The following is a 20449-nucleotide window of genomic DNA, read 5'->3' as shown; positions in this document are numbered from 1 at the left end:
CCTCCTATCCACAGATTTTTTTCAATAAATCTGCAGTTGGCTGAGTCTTTGGATGCTGAACCACTGATAAGGAGGGCCGACTCTAAAAGTTATACCTGGATTTTTGACTGCGCGGAGGGTTGGCACCTCTAATCCCCTATTTTTCAAGGGTTAACTGTACTGGCTGTTTTTAGTTTGCTAATACTTAGGTTTTTTTTTTTTTGGCTGCGCGGCATACGGGATCTTACTTCCGCCTACCAGGGATCGAACCTGCACCCCCTGCAGTGGAAGTGTGGAGTCTTAACCGCTGGACTGCCAGGGAAGTCCCAGCTAATACTTACGATTCTTGACTATGTAGTCAATAAGTAAAATTGAGCTATAGTTTCATTATACTATCCTTAACACATCTGAGTTCCAAATTTATACCAATCTCATAGAATAAATTCAGAAGCTTTTGTCCTTTTCTATGCTGTAAAATTATTTTAACATGTTATCTGCTCGTTAAAAGTGTAATGAAACTCATCCATAAAACTATCTAGCGGTTCTTTCAGGGATAAAACTTTAACAGCCTTTTTCATTTCTGTGTGTTTATTGGTCTCATATTTCTGCTGCTTCTTAAATCAGTTTTCATAATTAATTTAACTAGAAAATTAATTTTATTAGATAAATGTATTGGTATAAAGTCATTTATTCTGTTCCCTTAAATTTTAGAAACTTCCTCTGCATATGGGATATTAACTTTTTCAGTTATATCATTGCTTATTTGTGTTTTATGTTTTCCCTTGATTTGACTTGCTAGAGGCTTGTCCATTTTATTCATGTCTTCAAAGACCTAGTTCTTAGATTTATTTCATCTACTGTCTTCTTTTTATTATGTTAATTTCTGCCTTTGTTTCTGTTAATGCATCTCTTCTTCATTTTTTTCCCTTAACCAATAGTTTATGTATACTTTGCAGTGGAGAAATTGGTCATAATTTTTTCTCACAGCACCTTTTTTCCCCAAATGTACAATTAAGCAGTTTTTAGTATATTTACAAAATTGTGTGACAGTCACCATTATCTAAGTCTAGGACATTTTCATCCCTCCTCTTGTTACCGAACTTAGGTTCGGCTGCTTGCTGCTGCAAAGCCAATAATTTGAGAAGCAAGTGTCAGCAGAAGGGAAAGGTGCTTTAGTCAGAAAAGCCGACAGTCTGGGGGGACAGTAGACTTGTGTCCAGAGGCCAACTGCGAAGATCATGCTTAGCCATGACAATTTTTAAGGGGAAAAATGGGGTGTGGGGGTGGGGGGGGAACCTCAGTGAATCATCGAGGCAGGAGGTTGGGTTCTGCATCATTCTCCAGTCTGTGTGCACATTGGCTGACTCTCCCTTCAGATGTTATCTTGCCCAAGTGATCCTAAGCAGGATTGCTTAGGGGGGCTGTTGGGAGTAGAAAGCTAGTCATTTTTTTAAACTGCTAAATTCTTCGTTCTTCTTTTTTTCTAGGAAAAGAATCAACAAGGCATGGTGTGCATTCAGGAGAGCAAAAGTCAAGAGTTGGGTTAAATTGCCTAGTGATCTCATTCCTATAATTAGGTTCTTTTAAGGTTAGAGGGGAACAGAAATGGGCAAACAGGAAAGGGGCAAAAGAGCTGCTTTCACTCTTCCCGTAAACTCCATACCCATGAGCTGTTATTCCCCATCTTCCCCTTCCCCCTATCCCCCTGGTAACTGCTAATCTATTTTGTCTATATGGATTTGCTTCTGGACTTTTCATATAAATGGAATCACACAATATGAAGCCTTTTGTATCTGGCTTCTCTGGCTTAGCATAATGTGTTCAAGGGCCATCTGTAATGTAGCATGTATTATTTCATTCCTTTTTGTGGCTGAATGATAACTTCATTGTATGTGGGTACCACTTTTTGTTTGATCTACTCATCAGTTGATGAAGACTTGGATGTTTTTCCCCACTTTTTGGCTATTATGAATAATGATGCTATGAACATTCATGTACAGTTTTTTGTGGGGACATATGTTTTTATTTAAGTATATGCTTAGGAGTGGAATTGCTGGATTATATGAGAACTATGTTTAACTTTTTGAGGCACAGCCATACTGTTTCCAAAGCAGCTGCACCATTTCACATTCTTCAACAGTATATAGGGTTCCAGTTCCTCCATATCCTTGTCAACACTTGTTATTGTTCATCTTTTCTTTTTCTTTGCCCATTGAATTATCTTGGCCTCCTTGTCAAAAATTAATTGACCATAAATGTAAGAGTTTATTTCTGGACTCTCAATTCTGTTGCATTGGTCTATACTTCTGTCTTTACACCAGTACCACAATCTTGAATACTATAGTTTTATGGCAAGTTGTGAAATCATAAGTGTGAGTCCTCCATACAAGAGTATTTTGGGGTATTCTGGATCTTTTGCATTTTTCTGTGAATTTTAGGATCAGCTTGTCAATTTCTGCAAAAAAAAAAGACAGTTGGAATTTTTATAGGGATTGTGTTGAATCTGTATTGTAGATCAAGTTTGGGAGTATTGCCATGTTAACAATATTAAGTCTTCCAGTTAATGACCACAGAATATTTTTCCTTTTTTCTTTATTTTCTTTCAAAAATATACAGGTCTTAACATTTCTTTGTTAAATTTTTCCCTAAGTATTTTATTCTATTTGATGCTATTGTAAATGGAATTGTCTTCTTAATTTCATTCTCGGATTGTTCTTTGCTGATGTATAAAAAGTCAGTTGATTGTTGATCTTATATCCTACTACCTTGTTGAACCTGTTTATTACCTTTTAATGCATCGCTTCTGCTTTCTTTTTATTTCTTTTTATCATTTTTCCATCTCCTTGAGTTTATGCATGTTAGGCCATTTAGTTTCAGTTTTTTCTAATTCTTTTTTTTTTTAAGAAACTACTCTTTATTTTAGACAACTTCATAAAATTATTTTCACACGTCCCCACTTCTTACTTTTCATCCTCTTAGTTGAAAAGTCTTGAGAGAGGTGAAAGAAAAATCACAGAGGGTAAACTTTGCAGCAGTAACAAAGTGCTTCCCCCAAGTATAGCTAACCGTTTCCACAAACTGGCATTCTGCAGAACAGTCTTCCAAAAAGTGTTGCTAGGTTTTCATGGGATAAGGGAGTGGGGGCTGAGACGTCCATGCTCAGATAGTGTGGGAAACCATAGATTAAGGTTAGTGTTCTGTACTGTAACAGGAATTCTCAGAGTCCTTAATATTCTAAGGTGGGTTGATCTTCAAGAGGAGAAAAGGGATATGGAATACTCCCTAAGCTTTTTGAGCAAACAATCTTTTTTTTTCACAGAACACAGCAGAAGCAGTTTGAAGTGCGCAGTAATCTCAAATTTTTGAGACGGAAGTTAGAAAGCCTGATCTCTTCACATTTTTCCTCCCATTCTTTGCTAATGCCAGCAATAGAGTGACTCTAGAATCCAGACCACTAGTCATATTTAGAAAGGACAGGTTCATCAAGGATGGAATGGAAAGAACCAACTACCTCCTCCTTTTTCATTTTACATTTTTCTTTAAACCTCCCCCTCTCCGTCTAAGTTAAGCAATACGTACACTTCCTCCCTTAAGCAATCGTTGGGTGCTATTTCCCTCCTTTTGTGACAGAGCAACTAATTCATCACTACCTGAGGAGACAAAAAAAAGTGCTACCAAGGCAAGATGGTGGGCTGCCGGAATTTGTCTAATAATAGCTAAGACACCACAGAAAGCAGCACACTCAAAGAGAGGAGGACAGCCTCAAGAAATAATGTGGACACATCATCCAAGCAATACTTTTCCAAGCACTGGTCAAATCTCCACCAGCACAACTGAGAAAGCATTTACGTGAATACCTCAGGCCTGGGTACTGGCCTCTTGGTTTGAGATGTGGCTAGATTTTCCTGAGAAAGGCATCTGCCTTAGACTCTATCTCATTGGTTTAGTTTGTTCAGTCTCTTCTGGACCTGGGCACAGTTCTGCCACTGACCTGCAGCAAACTCCTAATTCCTAAAACAGTCTGACCACATCAAAGGGTTGTAAAACAATCTCCATGGTTATTAGCTAATTAAACTTGCATTCAACACCATATGCTGATAGGATGACGCAAAGTATAAGATTCCAATCTTGGATCTTTCCAAGCAGGGCATGTTAGATGGTGACGAGAGAAGGATTAGTTGCTAGCTGGATCTGAGCTCAGGCTTGGGCATGGAGGGAACTGGTTTGGAAGTGTGAGGGGTTCCCTGAGCTCTGGTGCAAACTACAAGGGTTTCACTCAAGGAAGGGTATGATGTGGGCATAAAACCATGCTTCAGACAGTTGAAGATGGTCCCCTTCGAGAGCCGGGAACACCAGCTGTCCTGCGTTGTCCATTGCCTTTAGCCCCAGGCAGTCCTGTGTGTACAGGGTGCTCTCCTGTAAGGGAATGGTTTCCTTGGCTTGGCCACTTCTGTAAAATCCAAACCACTCAGAATCCACGGGGTCCACAATGGAATCATTGAGGAATTTCACCACCACAAACTTCTTCAGGGCCATCAGGTTTTTCTTGTAGGACTCATTGACACCTCTCTCCTGATTAATATCTGCCAAGAAGATGCTGTGGTTGCTATGTCCTCCTTTATGGGGTCGTGCCAATATTCTGCTTGCACCAGGCGTTCTTGTAAAGCTTTATTGTAAGCTCCAGCATTCAGTGTTTTTCTGATCAAGTCACAGATGTGAGAGCTCTCTCCTGGGCACTGAGAGAGTTCAAAAACACCTTGACGTTGTCCCCCAACTGAGATGAGATTGATCATAGGAGGTAATGAGCATCTCTGAGCCACTGCCCTCAGAAATTGGCCTCCCTGGGAGAATCCCATAGCATTGTAGCCTTGCTGCAATTTAGGATCCTTAGCAAGAATCTGACACACCATTTTTACTTGGGAGTTGACATTCAAAAAAAAGCTGTTCTCCACATCCTCTACCAGGATCTTCCCAATCTGTAAAGATAAGACGTAAATTCCAGGTATTTTCTTCTCGACCATTTGTTTAATAGCGCCCGTGCTTAAGGGATTACAACAGCTGTCTCCCATCCCATGCCAGATCACCAGGGGCAGTGGAGCCAGCAGGTCGAGATGCCCCAGCGCCAGGGAAGTGCAGGACCCCGGCAGGAAAGCGAGAGCCCTAATTAATTCATTTTAAGGCTATACATTTTCCTCTAATTACTGTTTTAGCCACAAACATCTTGAAGTATTATAATTGTGGCTTGTTTCTAATTCAGCGTTCATTTCTTTTTAATCCAGTAATGTTCTACAGTTTCCAAGTGTTTTGGTGGTTATTGTTCTGTTGTTAATACTTAGTTTAAACTGAGACTAGAGTTCATGTCTGGTATGATTCTTTTGGAGTTCACTGATAATTTTCTACTTTTGTAAGTTGAGGCTGTTCCACAAGCAGCAAAATAGGAATACCTTTGGCATAAAACCCCAAATAAACCAGTTGGGACCAGAGTGTTCTGTTTATTTTTGGACACAGTAGATGGGAATACCTCTCATGGATGATAAGATTAAATCTTTCTCTGACTGCCTAGGTAATAAGTTTTGTGCTATTTTATCATAATCAGAAATGTTTTAAAATGTCTTTACAGCCACAAATAAGAAGAGTAATTCACCCAAACCAGCTCGGTCCAGTATAGCAGGTAGTCTGTCACTTCGAAGAGCAGTAGACTCTGGGGAAAATAGCCGTTCAAAGGGAGACTGTCAAACTCTGTCTGAAGGTAAGTTTGGAGAGTTCAGAATGTGATTTTGGTGGGTAGATGTCTGTTACTCGAAATTGATCTTATGGTATAGCTTTAGACCTCTAAAGGCACCAAAAATGCTGAAACTCAGTTTGAAAGTTCCTTGATCACGCAGAACAGACCCGTCAGTAAGGAAGTGCAGCCATTAGACTCCATATTCTGGAGCCCTGAATTTTAAATAGCTGGCATCAAAAAGACTAGGATATATTTTTAAATTGTTTTTGAGTTTTCCTGCAATTTAAAAATATATGTATAGTGAGATCTCCTAACGTGGAAACTAGAGAGAGAACTTTTTGTTTGTTTGCCTTCTTTCTGAATATCCCCTTCGTTTTTTGTAGGCTCTCCAGGAAGCTCTCAGTCTGGGAGCAGGCACAGTTCTCCCCGAGCCTTGACACATGGCAGTATCGGTGACATTCTGCCAAAATCTGAAGACCGGCAGTGTCAAGCTTTGGATTCAGATGCTGTTGTGGTTGCAGTTTTCAGTGGCTTACCTACTATTGAAAAAAGGAGAAAAATGGTCACCTTGGGGTAAATTAAGTTCTTTTGTTTATGTAATGGAATAATAGCTAATAGTTTTGTTTGGCACTTTAGGTCTACAATGTAATGAACATAATAAATTTCTAGTTTGTTAATTTTTTAGCAGACAGTTTATTTGTTGTATTAAAATGTAACTTTTAAAGCATCAGAGACCTTACTTTTTTCTTTCTTAACAGAATGAGATAGTACCAGAAGTTCAGTTTAAATACATTAGAGCTCATTTTCAGTGAAGTTGGGATAATAATGTTATATAACCTTGGGTGACCTCTGCCTTGTGAGATATTTGGGTCAACTTTTTTTTCCATCTGTCCCATATTTTTCAAAGACATTTGTGCTATGCTATATTATGTCCCATAGGTCTTTTACATGAATTTTGTATAGAACAAAGCACTTCTGGCGATTTTATTTTAAAACTGCTTTTCTGCTTTCATCTCACCTTTTTTTTCCCTTTTATGAAAGTGTCCTCAAAACACATAGTTGGAGTTTCCCAAAAGGATATATGTATATGGTCATCAGTACCTGTATCTCTCTCCCAGGAAACATAAACTCAAATCCCAGTCATGTCACCCAGTCAACATTGTCACTTAAACTTCCATCCATTTAAAAGAGAGTGATTATGGAATGTATTGTCTGTGAATGTGCTAGGTGAGCCATTAATATCCATCTGCTGATCTATTATATGGATATTAAATACATTTCTAATTTTAAACAATGGAATAATTCTGCCTTGGAGGCTTTGAAAAGAACTTTGAATTAAATTTAGAGAAAGATTAATATCCCTTAAGTTTACTTAATTGTATAGAGTTTTAAGATCTGGATAATTACCAAATCTAATAGGACAGCTGGTGGCTTTGCTTTCTGTTTTAGCTCAAGTTTAAGCAGTGGAAGGGCGTTATAATCATTGGAGATTGTCTTGTCCTCCCCATCTCCTAGCCTGGTTTTATACATGTTCCTTTCAAGATGAAGCTGCAACTAGTTTTTATATTTTTTTAAGGAGATTTATGTCTGCCTTTAGTCATAAAGATTAAATATGTACGGATGTGCACTTTTTTCTAGATTGTAAAATCCTGTATAAATGTGTAAAGCTCATAGCTATAACCCTCATTTTACAGTTAATTATACTGCCAACCTGGGTCATGTGGTGTTTTCCAGCTTGTGTTTTTTTTCCTTGCCTGATTGAAGGTAGTGTAAGCAAAAATTTTAAATGCTAGTAATAAATGGTTCAAAAATGGTAGTTAAAAAGAAGAATATTAAGTTAAAATTTCCCCATCTTTGTCTCCCATCTGCTTTGTTTTCCAGCCTTCTGCCCACACACATTCCTGCTGTTTTTAATTTTTTGTATATGCTGTCTTCTCAGCTTTCTTGCATATTTAAGCAATATTTAAGTGACCATATAGCTTTTTTAATACAAAAGGTGCACCTTGTTTTCTCACTCAGTATACCTCAAAAGTCTTTCCATATTGGTGAGAACATGTTATTAAGGACTTCTATTTATATTTATTTTTAAATTGGAATTCTTATTGAGATAATTGTAGATTCACATGCAATTATAAGAAAGAATAGAGAGAGCCTGTGTACCTTATCCAGTTTCCCCTAATTATAACATTTTGCAAAACGCTGATATATTATCACAACCAGGATATTGACATTGATGCAATCTCTCACTTTATAACCTTTCATTGTGAGTCTTCTAGTGAGTCTTTTAACAGTAAAACTTGAAATTTAGTATTAAACACCAGTGCCCTATACCCTACTTAGTTTGCTCAGTTTCTGGACAGGAAAAAAATCTAGATTATTGTATCAGTGATTAGTTATACAAAAATATCAGGTTATTTTCTCCCTCTTTGAGGACTAGTGTTAAAGGAGGTCGTCTGGAAGGAATGCAAATGACTGATTTGGAAAATAATTCCGAAACTGGGGAATTACAACCTATACTACCTGAAGGAGCTTCAGTTGCCCCAGAGGAAGGTAAGGAATGATAAAGTCATAGTTGGCGGGAGGCGGAATAATAATCTTTTTTTGGTGGTGGTCGGGAGTGGTTGGTTTAATAAAACAGTTACTGAGATGTTATCTACTATCTGAGATGCTTGATCTGAAAACAGCATTCGTTGTGCCACTGAGTTTGATTTACTAGGACATTAAGCACAACGGAAGGCAAAATGGATAATTGACTACATAAAAGGACATCTTACTAGAACAGGCATTTACAGGGGGAAAGTCTGCAGATACTTCATTTGCTCATTCCTTAAATGTGTTATGCTACCTACATGATAGGCATTGAAGTTTTGCTAGATATGAAAAGATTAAATTGGATACATTCAGTGTCTTACGGGAAAAACATGCCCCAAAACAACTAATTAGAATATTAAATGTTAAGTACCTCGTCTTTTAAAGTCAGTCTTGATTAATGTTTGTAGATTACTTTGCTCTTTTAGAAGGATTCCAAACTTCAACCATTTAAAAAGTCCGTTATGGTAACTGACTTCTACTCTGCCAGTTCATTCTCAGTTACATTTCTAGTATTTGTCTACATGTTCTTCCAGGTCCATTATTCTTTATCTGAAAGCGTAGAAGACTTTTTTGTAATTTTGAGTTAACAGAAGGTGCTTGAAACAAGGCTATGTGTGTTGCCCTTGCTTGTCCTTTATATGTTAGTGGAAAAGCGTGTCAACTTTATTAATGATATTTGACACTGAGATTTTTCATTTCTTAATGAAACTCTGCCACCTACCACCTCTGCACTTATTTGAATTTCAACGATTGATGAATTGTAGCTCAAAGCATATATAAAAGGTGCCAGCATCTACCTCTGGCTGCTCTGTGAGTGTGTGTGGGTGGTGGCATTTTCAGTTAAAGAACACTAAACATTTTGGTCTTCCATCTTAGTTGGTGCTCCTCTGGTGGGCAGCATTATTTCAGTAGAAATTAAATGGAAAGGATTTTTAAAGTGAAGTGTTGATTGTTAAAACAACAGGAAAAATATATTATGATTGATCTTTATAGAAAGGACCTATAGGGATTAGCTAGTAGGGATTAGCTAGTTTCCATGTATTTATACATACTGATTATAGATTGTAGTGGCTTAAATTGTTATAGCATGTGCTGGAATTATAGTCTCCTTCTATTTATGCACCATTTGTGAAATGCTTCTAATTTGCCTGGCATTGTTTTGATGCTGGTGATAAAGTAATTCCTGAACCTACTGTTTAGTTCAGGGTTTCTCTACCTTGGTGCCATTGACATTTTGGGCCAGGTGATTCTTTGTATTAGGGGCCTGCCCTGTGCATTGTAGAATGTTTAGCAGCATTCTTGGCTTTTAACCACTAGGTGCCAGTAGTACCTCCTCTGAATTACAGTAACCAAAAATGTCTCAAGACATTGCCAAATGTCCCCTGGGAGGCAAAATCATCCCCAGTTGAGAACCACTGGTTGAGTTGAAAACTCAAACCAGGGGTGACAACTCCTTAAGAATCACTTGCCAGAGTGGGTCATAGTTACAAATGGGAGCAAGTTGTTCTCAAGTATGTTGGGTATGTGTTGGTGGTGGTGGGAATGGAGGAGGGAGAGCAACTGAAAACCAAAAAACAGGTGTTAGAGACCAGTTAATAGCCAATTATAATATGGAATGATGAGTGCTGTGATGGGGTATATAGGGAGCTCAACTAACAGGTATGTAATAATAAAAATAATAGATAATATTTGCAAGCCCTCATTAGGTATTAAGACTGCTAAAGACTTTACCAGTATTCCGTTTTCTCAGTACAGACCTACATGGTTACTTTATTATCTTGATTTTACAGGTGAGTAGGCTGAGGCCTAGAGATGTAACTTACCTTACTCAAAGTCGCAGAGCCAGTGCCCTTAACTGTCACCTCTCTACTAACCTAGTCCACACTTGGAAAGATCATCCTAAGGGATGAGTATGAGTTAGTATGAGTTGTGAAGACTGGTGAAAGGTGACGCCAGAGTGGAGGCAGAGGTCAGATCATGAGGAATTATACTGTATGTCTAGCTAGAATTTGGACTTTGTCCTTTGAATGGAATATAAGCAAGGAGTGAAATGATAAAATTATGTTTTAAAATTCCTACTCTAGCTGAGTTGGGGACTGGGAATGGGGTGTGGAGCTCTGGGGACAGGAAGACTGGTAAAAGAAGCATGTTAAATTCAACTTGGACTTTTAAATTTCAGCCTTCATCTCATAAATTCACATTTTCTCCTCAGTTTTTCTATGTAAATAGCTAGTTAGCACCAAAAAACCCCATACGTTTTGACATTAGTTCCATTTCTTTTTTTAAAGCTAATCATTAACAGCTTATCCTAAACTGGAGAAAGGCATTTGCTTGGCCACATTTAGGATCTGCTCTGCACTTTCAAGTCTTTGAATCTGAGATTTAGTGCTGTCAGTGTTACTCAGTAACACATTTTTTCTTATGTAAGGAGCGTTGTAGTGATGCAAAGCACCTAGAACTCAATAAGAAAAGTTACTGTAAACATGCAAATCAGTAGTGCCAGGAAAGTCCACTATTGCAATTTGTTGGTATCTAAACAGCTTATTTACCACTAGAGTCCCAGGATAGGCAGTGAGGAGACTAATTGATAAGGCTGGAAGAGGGGAATAGGTAAACTAAAGGAGCTCTGTGCCTTTTGAAATTTGCCTTGTGAGAGGAGAATGGGGCCTTACTTACTGCTGTGGGTATATTCTGTCATCAGCAGGAGCCAGTTCTCAAGAAAACCTTTATTTTTCGCACCGGTAAGCCTTGGTGAAAAGTTGAGTTGGGTTGTCTTACATCTGTGCTTAGGAATAACGAGCCTCTTTATTCTTAAGCAGAATTCCTAAAAGAAAATTTTCTGTGGTAGGTCACTGTAAATTGGTCTCTCTCTCTCCTCTCCTCCTCCTCCCTCCCTACTGCCAGGCTGTTTGAAGAAACTTTAAAATTTTTTTTAAAGTTTCCAGTTTTAAAGTTTAAAGTTTTTAAAACTTTAAAATTCTTTGTGTTACTAGTTGGGAATTTGGGACAACTAAAGTGGTCTCTTAAATGTTCCTGAGAGTCAATAAAAAGTGACTTTTCTTAGACTTGACAGTCATCAGCAGGCCTTTTCCTTTCTAACTTGGATCATATGGGACAACCCTGTGTTAATCTCCTAGTTAATGGCTGGATTGCAAAAATCTTGATTTCCTCCTCACAACCCCCCTCCCCCAATACAGAATTCCTTAGGTAGACTGGTCTCTTCCTTGTTCTATCTAAAACTGGAGACTATGCGATTGAGTTCTGCTGAATTAGCACAGTCCTTTTCAAATAAGTCAGGGGTGTCACCCATCCCAGGGAAAGCCATGGCATGCCTACTGCAAACCTTACTGGCACCCTATCTAAGAGTAATACACAAGTCTGATGCTCCAGCATTGCTGATCCCTTTTGGTATATCAATGAAGACATTAAGCTACAAAAACCCAGTCAGCTGGTTTAAGCAATAGGAAGATTTACTGTCTTGTATTAACAAGAAGTCTCACCTAACTCTGGTAGGGCAGTTTCAAGGTTGGAAAATTTAGCTGTTTAATGTCATCAAGAACTCATTTCCTCCCACCAACCCCATCCCCCCATCTTTTGCTCTGCCATTCTAAGTGAGTTGGCTTAGCTCCCCTCAGGATGGCAAGGTGGTTGCTGCAGCTCCAAACTTTATATGGAGTCAGAAGAACATTCTGGGAGTAGGGGAGGGTTATTTCACTTTATATGTCTCTGCTTATCAATGTTTATCAATGAGAGCACATCTCATTAATCAGTAGTGGGAAAAAAAGGAACCTTGGCAAAGTCTAAACATTTGGTTCCCCTCCCTCATCCATTCCACGTGGCTACTTGGAGAAGGGAAGACAGCTGAACAATACTGAGGTTCTGCTGGAAAGGAGGAAGGCAAGTGAAGCATTAGTGTTTGGTCTGCCAGGTGGTTAATGTATTTTCCAAGCAGCTGAAGTTTGAGCACCCCTGAATAAAGGCGTTATTAACTCAAAAGTTAGCTTTGGACTACTGAGCATATAGTGGATACTCACAAAATATGGTAGGTGATTGATATATAAATACCCTATCTCACATTTTACTTTAAGATGCAGGGTTGATTTGGGGGTTTTTTCCCCCACATGAACATCTCTGAAGCATCTGCCATTTAATGGTATCTTACAATAATTATCATTGACAGCCAGTTTTGTGAAAACTTGTTGACACCTTCTGGTGAGATTAAGAAAGGTCCTGTATTCAAATTTCTTATAGTTGGTGAAATATCACTAGTTTGCCTTTAACCTTTACTTAATGCAGTGGGTGGACGTTGCAATGTATGGGGCAAGGCACATGGCAAATAGCTTGTGACCTGTTGCTTGACAGTAGCTACTTTCATTTCCAAAAAATGAAAGTATTTGACCTTATGTTGTGTTTACTTGCTCTCACTGATGTCAGTGGGTTGTACAGGACCTGGTGACCCCATAGGTCAACTATTAAGCTAGAGGTCAAGAGACCAATTTGTTTTTCTCATTACATTCACAGAGCTAGGGAACTTCAGATCTTAGGACTTGATAAAAAACCAAGTAGTGTTTTCATGCAGGAATTTGTTTCCAACACTTCTTGGGAAATGCATGTTTTTCTGAATCCTAAGAAAAGTAAGTCAAGAAATCAAAAAACTGGAAAAAATTATTCTAGTTCTCCCGTTAGAGTTAATCTTAACAGTCAACACAGAAACATGGGGACTTCCTGGCGGTCCAGTGGTTAAGACTCCACACTTCCACTGCATGGGGCACACGTTCAGTCCCTGGTCGGGGAACTAAGATCCCACATACTGCATGACGTGGCCAAAAAATGAATTAAAAAAAAACAAAACAGAAAAAACACAGAAACGTGACTGCTTTGGAAGAATCCACTAATGGCAAGTTGAAAGTATAAACTGGAAATGCTGGTACCTAGAATCAAAGGTTAAGATCAATGGGAGCACCTTGAAAAGAAGCAATTGCAGTCAAATCAGTCCTGGCTATAGCTGTTGCCGTTTTATAAGTACGTGTTCATGGCGCTGTACTGTATTCATAGTCTATACTATACAGGAATCCTGTGAGTGGTGCTCCAAGAAACAGGAAGTTTCAAAAGCAAAAGAATTCCTCATATTGGCATTTTTTAAAATAGATTTATTTATTTTTGGCTACGTTGGGTCTTCATTGCAGCGCACGGGCTTTCTCTAGTTGTGGCGAGCGGGGACTACTCTTCGTGCACGTGCTTCTCATTGCGGTGGCTTCTCGTGTTGCGGAGCACAGACTCTAGGCGCACAGGCTTCAGTAGTTGCGGCTCGCGGTCTCTAGAGCGCAGGCTCAGTAGTTGTGGCGCACGGGCTTAGTTGCTCCGCGGCATGTGGGATCTTCCCAGACCAGGGCTCGAACCCGTGTCCCCTGCATTGGCAGGCGGATTCTTAACCACTGCGCCACCAGGGCAGTCCCCATATTGGCATTTTTGATGTGATTCCATGTAGTGCTATAAACCTTACTAAGAGTTCTAAGTGTACATTATTCAACTATTACCCAGTAATGTTCACAGCATTTTCCATTATTTGAATATTCACTGTAGGCTACAGTTCTTGTAAATACTACAAACCAAAAATTTTAAAAGATATATAAATTTATTAGAGTTTGAAAAATATTGTAAGTGTTTAAAGAATAACTTGAGATTTGGGGAATTCCTGAGAATTCCAATTCCTCGTTTGTGAATCCTGGAGGTTAATATATGTCAGGAGTTCAGAAACACTAGTACCAAGAGGTCAAATTTGTACCTAGAATTTCAGTAACTCATGTGGGTTTTAGGGTTTTCAGCAGCAGTTCCATGAAGGGCCAGAAGGTGGAGGTGGTGCTTCATGCAAGTAGCTTGGTTATTCTCTAAACAGTAAGTATCACTCTTGACTCTTGAGAGCAGGAAAGCTTTTTCCTTTGCTTAGGGAGGAAATTTCAGAAACGTCCACACATCCAGCTTATCTTCAAAATATTTCAGGGAGAAATAGTACTACACAAACTCTTATTGAAAACAGAAGAGGAGGAATTCACCAGTAAAGCCATCTGGGGCTACAGTTTTCTTTGTTGAGCTTTCTTTTTTCCCCCTTAAAATTTATTTATTTATTTATTTATTTATGGCTGCGTTGGGTCTTCGTTGCTGCGAGCGGGCTTTCTCTCTAGTTGTGGCCAGCAGAGGCTACTCTTCGTTGCGGTGCACGGGCTTCTCATTGCAGTGGCTTCTTTTGTTGCAGAGCACGGGCTCTAGGCGCGTGGGCTTCAGTAGTTGTGGCTCGCAGGCTCTAGAGCACAGGCTCAGTAGTTGTGGCGCACGGGCTTAGTTGCTCCGCGGCATGTGGGATGTTCCCGGACCAGGGCACGAACCTGTCCCCTGCGTTGGCAGGCCGATTCTTAACCACTGCGCCACCTGGGAAGTCCCAGGGAAGTCCCTGTTGATAGTTTTTTAAGCTACAAATTCTGTTTCTTTAATACTTAAAATACCTATTCAGGTTATCTATTTTTACCTGAATGAATTTTGGTAGTTTGTGTCTATCAAAGAATTTGTCCATTTCATCAGTGTTCTTGATTTCAAAAGCATAAAGTTTTTTATACTGTTCCCTTATTACCCTTTTAATGTCTGTAGAATCTCTAGTGATGTCCCCTCTTTTATTCCTTTTTTTTGCTCTTTTGTCTTGGTCTGCCTAGAAGCTTTTCAGTTTTATTGACCTTTTCAAGCAACTATCTTGTTTCAGTGATTTCTTTTTCTTTTGTTTTCCTGCTAATTTAATTTCTGTTCTTTATTTCCTTTTACCCAAGTTTATTTACTCTTTTTTTTTCTGGTTTCTTAAAGTAAATGCTTATTAGACCATTACTTTGAGGCCTTTTTCTCTCTATAATATAAGCATTTGATGCTGTAACTTTATCTTTTAAGCACTGCTATAGCCACATCCCCAAACTTTTGATATGTTGTACTTTTATTTCCATTCAATTCAGAATGTTTTTCATTAATTATGGAAAATTCTTGGCCATTTTCTCTTAATATATTGTCTCTCCTTTGCTGTCTTTATGGCTGTCTAGTTGACACAGTTTGAACCATTCCTTTTTTATCCCTGTGTTTCTTAACCTCTTTTTTATAATGGCAATCTCATTGTTCTTTAAAACTCTGGTTAATTTTCTCAGTTCTGTCTTTAAGTTTTTCAACCTTGCCTGAATTCATCTATTAATAGTTTAATTTTAATGACTATATCTGAAAAGTCTAGTAATTAAAAAAAAATCTATCCTTTTCTTTTCCACATTAAACAGAATTTTGTACTCTCAGTTTATTTTATTTTGTGAAAAAATTTGTGGTATTGTCCTATGTTGTATATCTGCTGACTCTTACTTCAAGTAGATTGTCTTGTTTGTAAATTTTGATTGGAACATAACTTTTTGAGACTTTTTCTACCCCTTGTGAGAATCATCCCCCCCCCCCCCCACCCCGCCACTATAATTGTTGTGACCTGGATTGTGGAAGCTTCCCACCAGAGAGGTCTTTTAAATATGTTTCAAGACTATTCATGAGCATTTTTATATCTGCTTTAGTCTGTGTTAGATAATTTCAGCATTATCTCTGTCATCTCAGCACTGATGTTCGTTCTTGTCTTTACCTGGTTTTTCATACGGTGAAGCTGTTTTGGATTGTATCCTGGACATTTTTAATATGATTTTATGAGACTCTGGGTCTTGTTTAAATCTGCCAATCTGTTGGTACTTCTAATTCTTGTCTACACCAATATGCGTGTCCCTATTTGCTTTTCAGAATCCTCAAATAGCCACTTCATGCATTCTGTCCAGGTTTTATAGCTGCATCCAGTGGGAAAGATGGGGTGGAATGTGCTTGCTTCATCTTACCTAGAACCTTCCCTCTAGAGGAATAAATTGCTTTATTCGGATGAAGCAATTTTAAATTGCTTTATTCGGATCACACTAGCTCCTGACCAGTTTTTATGTTACTTTCCTAAGATTTGAACCTCAACCTTAATCCCAAACTTAAATTATGCACACAGGCCTTAGTTTGAATTCTGAGGTGAGCTGAGTCCAGAAACAAGACAAAATTCCCTGCTGTCTTCCTGTGACAGTAGACAGAATTATTTAGTTTATTCTTTAAGTAAAAGTTTTAGCTTTTGGCAGGGAGTGCAGTTTTAGTCTCACTTTCAACTCCCTTTCTATGGTGGATCCAAAGTTTTTTTTTCCTATCCCCAACAGAGTATTAAAGACTTTCGCATCAAGCTCTCTGGGGCAACTGCATCTACCCCACTAGTTTTCCTTATCCTTTTTGTCTCTATACCTATGGATTTCCGTTCTTTCTTTTAAATATAGCTGTTCATTAAAATTTTTAAGTTTATATTTTATCTAGCATTTATAAGGGTTTGTAGCAGAAAGATTTTCAGATTTTCTTGATCACTGTCTTGTTGAAACAGAAATACTTTCTGTACTATAAAAATTCTATAGAACTTTACTTTTAAAAACCTACTCATATGCAAAAAAACAAAATTGGAGGCCCAAATGGGATAGTAACTCATTTATTGCTAAAATTACTGGAATTTTTTTATATACACAGCTAGATATAAGTGTAAATGTGTATTTGTACTTATGAGTGTTTATATTTTTATATGTTTTAGGCTAGAAACTGTCGAATCAGGATTAAAAGAGCTGTTATCTCTTATGACTCTTTAGGGGGAAAAAAAACCTATGTTTGCCTTGGAAAAAGTGTTCTCAGTATAATGAAATTAATACTGGCTTCAAATTACAACTTTTCAGGTACTGTGGAAAGGGCAGTTTTAATTTTTGAGAACAAAAATAAATACTGCTCTAAATAACTAAAGAGAACTTAGGTTTGTGTGGTTACTTTTTTCTTTGTTTTGTTTGTTTGGTATCTTCTGTTTTCTTGGCATTCAGTGTAAAATTCACTAGGAATCTCAATTTAGGATAGGGAGATTGCCTTTTTCTTGCAGTGGTTTCTTGTCAGAAACACGTTCTCCCCTTCTCTCCCGCCAGGAATGAGTAGCGACAGTGATATTGAATGTGACACTGAGAACGAGGAGCAGGAAGAGCACACCAGCCTGGGCAGATTTAGCGACGCTTTCATGGCACAGCCCCCAGATGAAGGTGCAACACGTGATACCATTTCACGGGGATTAATAAAACCATCTCTTCTGCTGCTGCTGCTGCTTCCTTTGCTTCTCTTTCTGCTTCTGCTTCTTCTGCTTTGCTGCTTCTGCTTCTTTTTCTTTTTTAAATTATTGTCATTTGTGAGATGACATTCTGTGGGGTAAACTAAATGGTGAGTACTGAAAACATTTGGTAGGTAGTATTTGCCTGGTCACACACCACCTGATGCGTGCTGCTTATGGGGTGGAGCAAGTGTTGGCAACCTGCTTTGGTACAGCCTATGACCTGAGAATGGAAAAAGAAAACAAGCCAAACAAAAAATTTTCAACGGAGACCATTTGTGGCCTGCAGTGCCTAAATATTTACTGTCTGCTCCTTTATAGAAAATGTTGCCAGTCCCTGGGGAGGTTTCAGATTTTTTTTTTTTTTCTTTTCAGAGATATTTGTAGCCTAGCTAATAAGGTAGCTTTTTAAAAGATAACTCTTTCTGACTTCTTAGAAATGCATGCTGATTATGGAATCATTGATTTTATTACCACTTCCTCCTAAAAAAGTCTTAGGAAAAAACTCACTGAGAGAAACCCATTGTTAGTAGTTTTGTTTTGTTTTATTTTAGGTGTACAGCATAATGATTTGATATATGTATACATTGCAAAATGATCACCACAATAAGTTTAACATCCATCACCCATTGTTAATATTTTATTCAGAGACCTTAATGGTCAATCTGAGCATTCCTCTATAAGAGTTCCTGGAATAACAACATTGTCAGGCTTATGTTAATTGTCAGCTTTATATTTTACATATTTCCCTGATATTCTAGTGTCTTTTTTAGTAGAGATTCAGTCATTTGATGATTTTTTAAGTATTAAGGTACTCTTAGCAATCTTCTCTGTTTATAAAAGAAGCAGCCAAATTTCAGGCAAGTTATTTTGAGTGCTGATGAGTTTTTGTAGTGATATTTGCATGTGCAGTTTAATTGGCTTTGAAACACATTTTATATTTACGAAATCAGTCTTTAGAGTGTACATCGTCATCGTTTCCTAGTCCCTTCTTTAACTGCTCCCATAGTGTCCCAAGGACGACAAAGTCAGGCAGTGCCTTTCATCTTCTAATTGTGGGCGTCTATTACACATTTTGGTTTTTTCTCCTTTATTTTCCCTTTGAGTTTGCTTACACTTGGCTCAGATCAAAAATTCTCTAAAAATAGAGATTTGTTCACAACCCAGCACATCTTTATCACTTAAATAACACACTTGGTAAGATCGTTTAGAGATAAGGAAAAGAAAATACTGGTCTTTTAAAAATGTTAACTTTTTTTTCTCCTAGATGCACATTCCAGTTTTCCTGATGGTGAACAAATAGGCCCTGAAGATCTCAGCTTCAATAGTGATGAAAACAGTGGAAGGTAATTTTCAAATCAAGAAAACTGACTTGCAAGCTACCTTGACCCTGAATTTTGCTGTAGTTGGTGCTCAAATTTATCAACAGTCAGATAATCAGATTTGGTCTTATTTTTTTCATCATCTCTACTTGAAATAGTAATTCTGAAACTTTAGAAAGTAGCACAATTCTAGTGTAAGACATTAGTACACAGGAAAAAGTTGTGTGGGAAGAACTCTGTGTAATGTAATGAAATAACAGTGTAGCCTCAATTAATTTAGTAAACAGTATATTCATAAAAGGCAGTTTGTCTACTATAACAGAAGGGCAATTAACTGCCAGGAAACGTACCTGGAGACAGTGCACGCACTCAGTAACCTGCTCAGCATCGGTGCTCTTCTGTCTTGGCTAGACACTCAGTTGCGTTTAAATGACCACCTTTATATTTTGGGTTTTAATTATAGTTTATAGTTTCACTAGTGCCTGTAGATTAGTGAGCAGAAATATTACTAATGTGTAGACACTTCCCTGTAGACACTTTATGTGAATAACTGAAGTAACACTAGACTGAATCTCCTCTTTGGAATATGTTGACTGACTGAGGTTAATTTATTTATCTTTTCTTGTTTGTTCAAGTGCAGGCACACTGATTAATGACACCTAAGCTTTCTTTTGTGTGACTTTTACAAATGTAATTTTAAATGAATTAAGTTAATATGGATTGGTTATGTTCCTGGTCGTATGAACACATGTAAGAACATTTAAAATTATTTCGTTTTTTCTGCTTCTTACTAAACAATTATAATGTAACGAGTATTTTAAAACCCTGTTTTCTCCTTTATTTTCATTAGTTGGACATTGATTTCAGTGTCAATACATTTAAAGATTCCTACATATTGTACTGTGGCTTACGTGAAACTGTGGTATAAAGTTTACTTTCATACTCAGAATTAGTCCAAAATAATTGCCAAACTTTATCATTGTGCTCTTGCATTTGTTTTTGAGCTGCTATACTATTTGTGAAAATTACACTGAAAGTTGACTAAGAGACTATTGAAAAAGCATGAATATATACACGTGAGAGGCATCTCATCTGCTTATTTTTACTTAATGAATATTGTTCCCTTTTCCATGTCTAGTGTCTTGCCGAATGCTGTGATTCATGGTTTGCTTTTGTTCAAAACAGTTTGCACTTTTTGTTAATAAAATGATGCTGAGAAAATGTTATGCCTCTGCAATTTATTAAAAGTGGAGCAGGAAGCCCCCCTTTTTCCTATTCCTATTGCCTGTGTATAATAGAGGCTGTTGAGCTGTAAGTAGATGCATGAGGAAGTTAGAAGACTTCTTTATAATCTCCATAATGTGTATGCTTACTTTTTCTCCTTAAATTAGTTGGAAATATTTAAGTAGTATAATCATATGAGAAGTTAAAATTTAGCATTTGCTTACTACCATGATAGCATTGGCGTGCCGTCGTATAGTTATTAGGTAGCTTATTGTGCAATGCTCTGAAACATTACTAATAAGTTCTTCACATTTCATTTTCTATTAGCTGGAAATGTATTTATGTTCATTACATTTTGATGAGATCATATTCTAAATCAAACTTATTTCTGTGCTA

General features: G+C 37.8%; 1 protein-coding gene and 1 pseudogene across 3 annotated transcripts in view; one reads left to right on the top strand and one right to left on the bottom strand.

Moving 5' to 3' along the window:
* Window positions 1–20055, top strand: part of TRIM37 (tripartite motif containing 37) — a 118209-nt gene extending 98154 nt beyond the window's left edge. For 2 of the 3 annotated variants that reach the window (XM_068530375.1, XM_068530377.1), the window contains exons 20-24: window positions 5600–5728; window positions 6088–6277; window positions 8136–8254; window positions 17332–17442; window positions 18775–20055. In XM_068530375.1, the coding sequence (XP_068386476.1) occupies window positions 5600–5728; window positions 6088–6277; window positions 8136–8254; window positions 17332–17442; window positions 18775–18857 (632 nt within the window). In that variant the 3' untranslated portion in view covers window positions 18858–20055. The remainder of the gene's footprint in view (window positions 1–5599; window positions 5729–6087; window positions 6278–8135; window positions 8255–17331; window positions 17443–18774) is intronic. The other variant, XM_068530376.1, reaches the window with a different exon arrangement.
* LOC137754981 (palmitoyl-protein thioesterase 1 pseudogene) lies at window positions 4169–5063 on the bottom strand (annotated as a pseudogene).
* Window positions 20056–20449: the final 394 nt, after the last annotated feature.

This window comes from Eschrichtius robustus, chromosome 20 (genome assembly GCF_028021215.1).
Source record: "Eschrichtius robustus isolate mEscRob2 chromosome 20, mEscRob2.pri, whole genome shotgun sequence".
In the NCBI taxonomy this organism is placed as follows: domain Eukaryota; kingdom Metazoa; phylum Chordata; class Mammalia; order Artiodactyla; family Eschrichtiidae; genus Eschrichtius; species Eschrichtius robustus.
The sequence above is the reverse complement of the archived record's forward strand: the minus strand, read 5'-3'. Positions and strand labels throughout refer to the sequence as shown.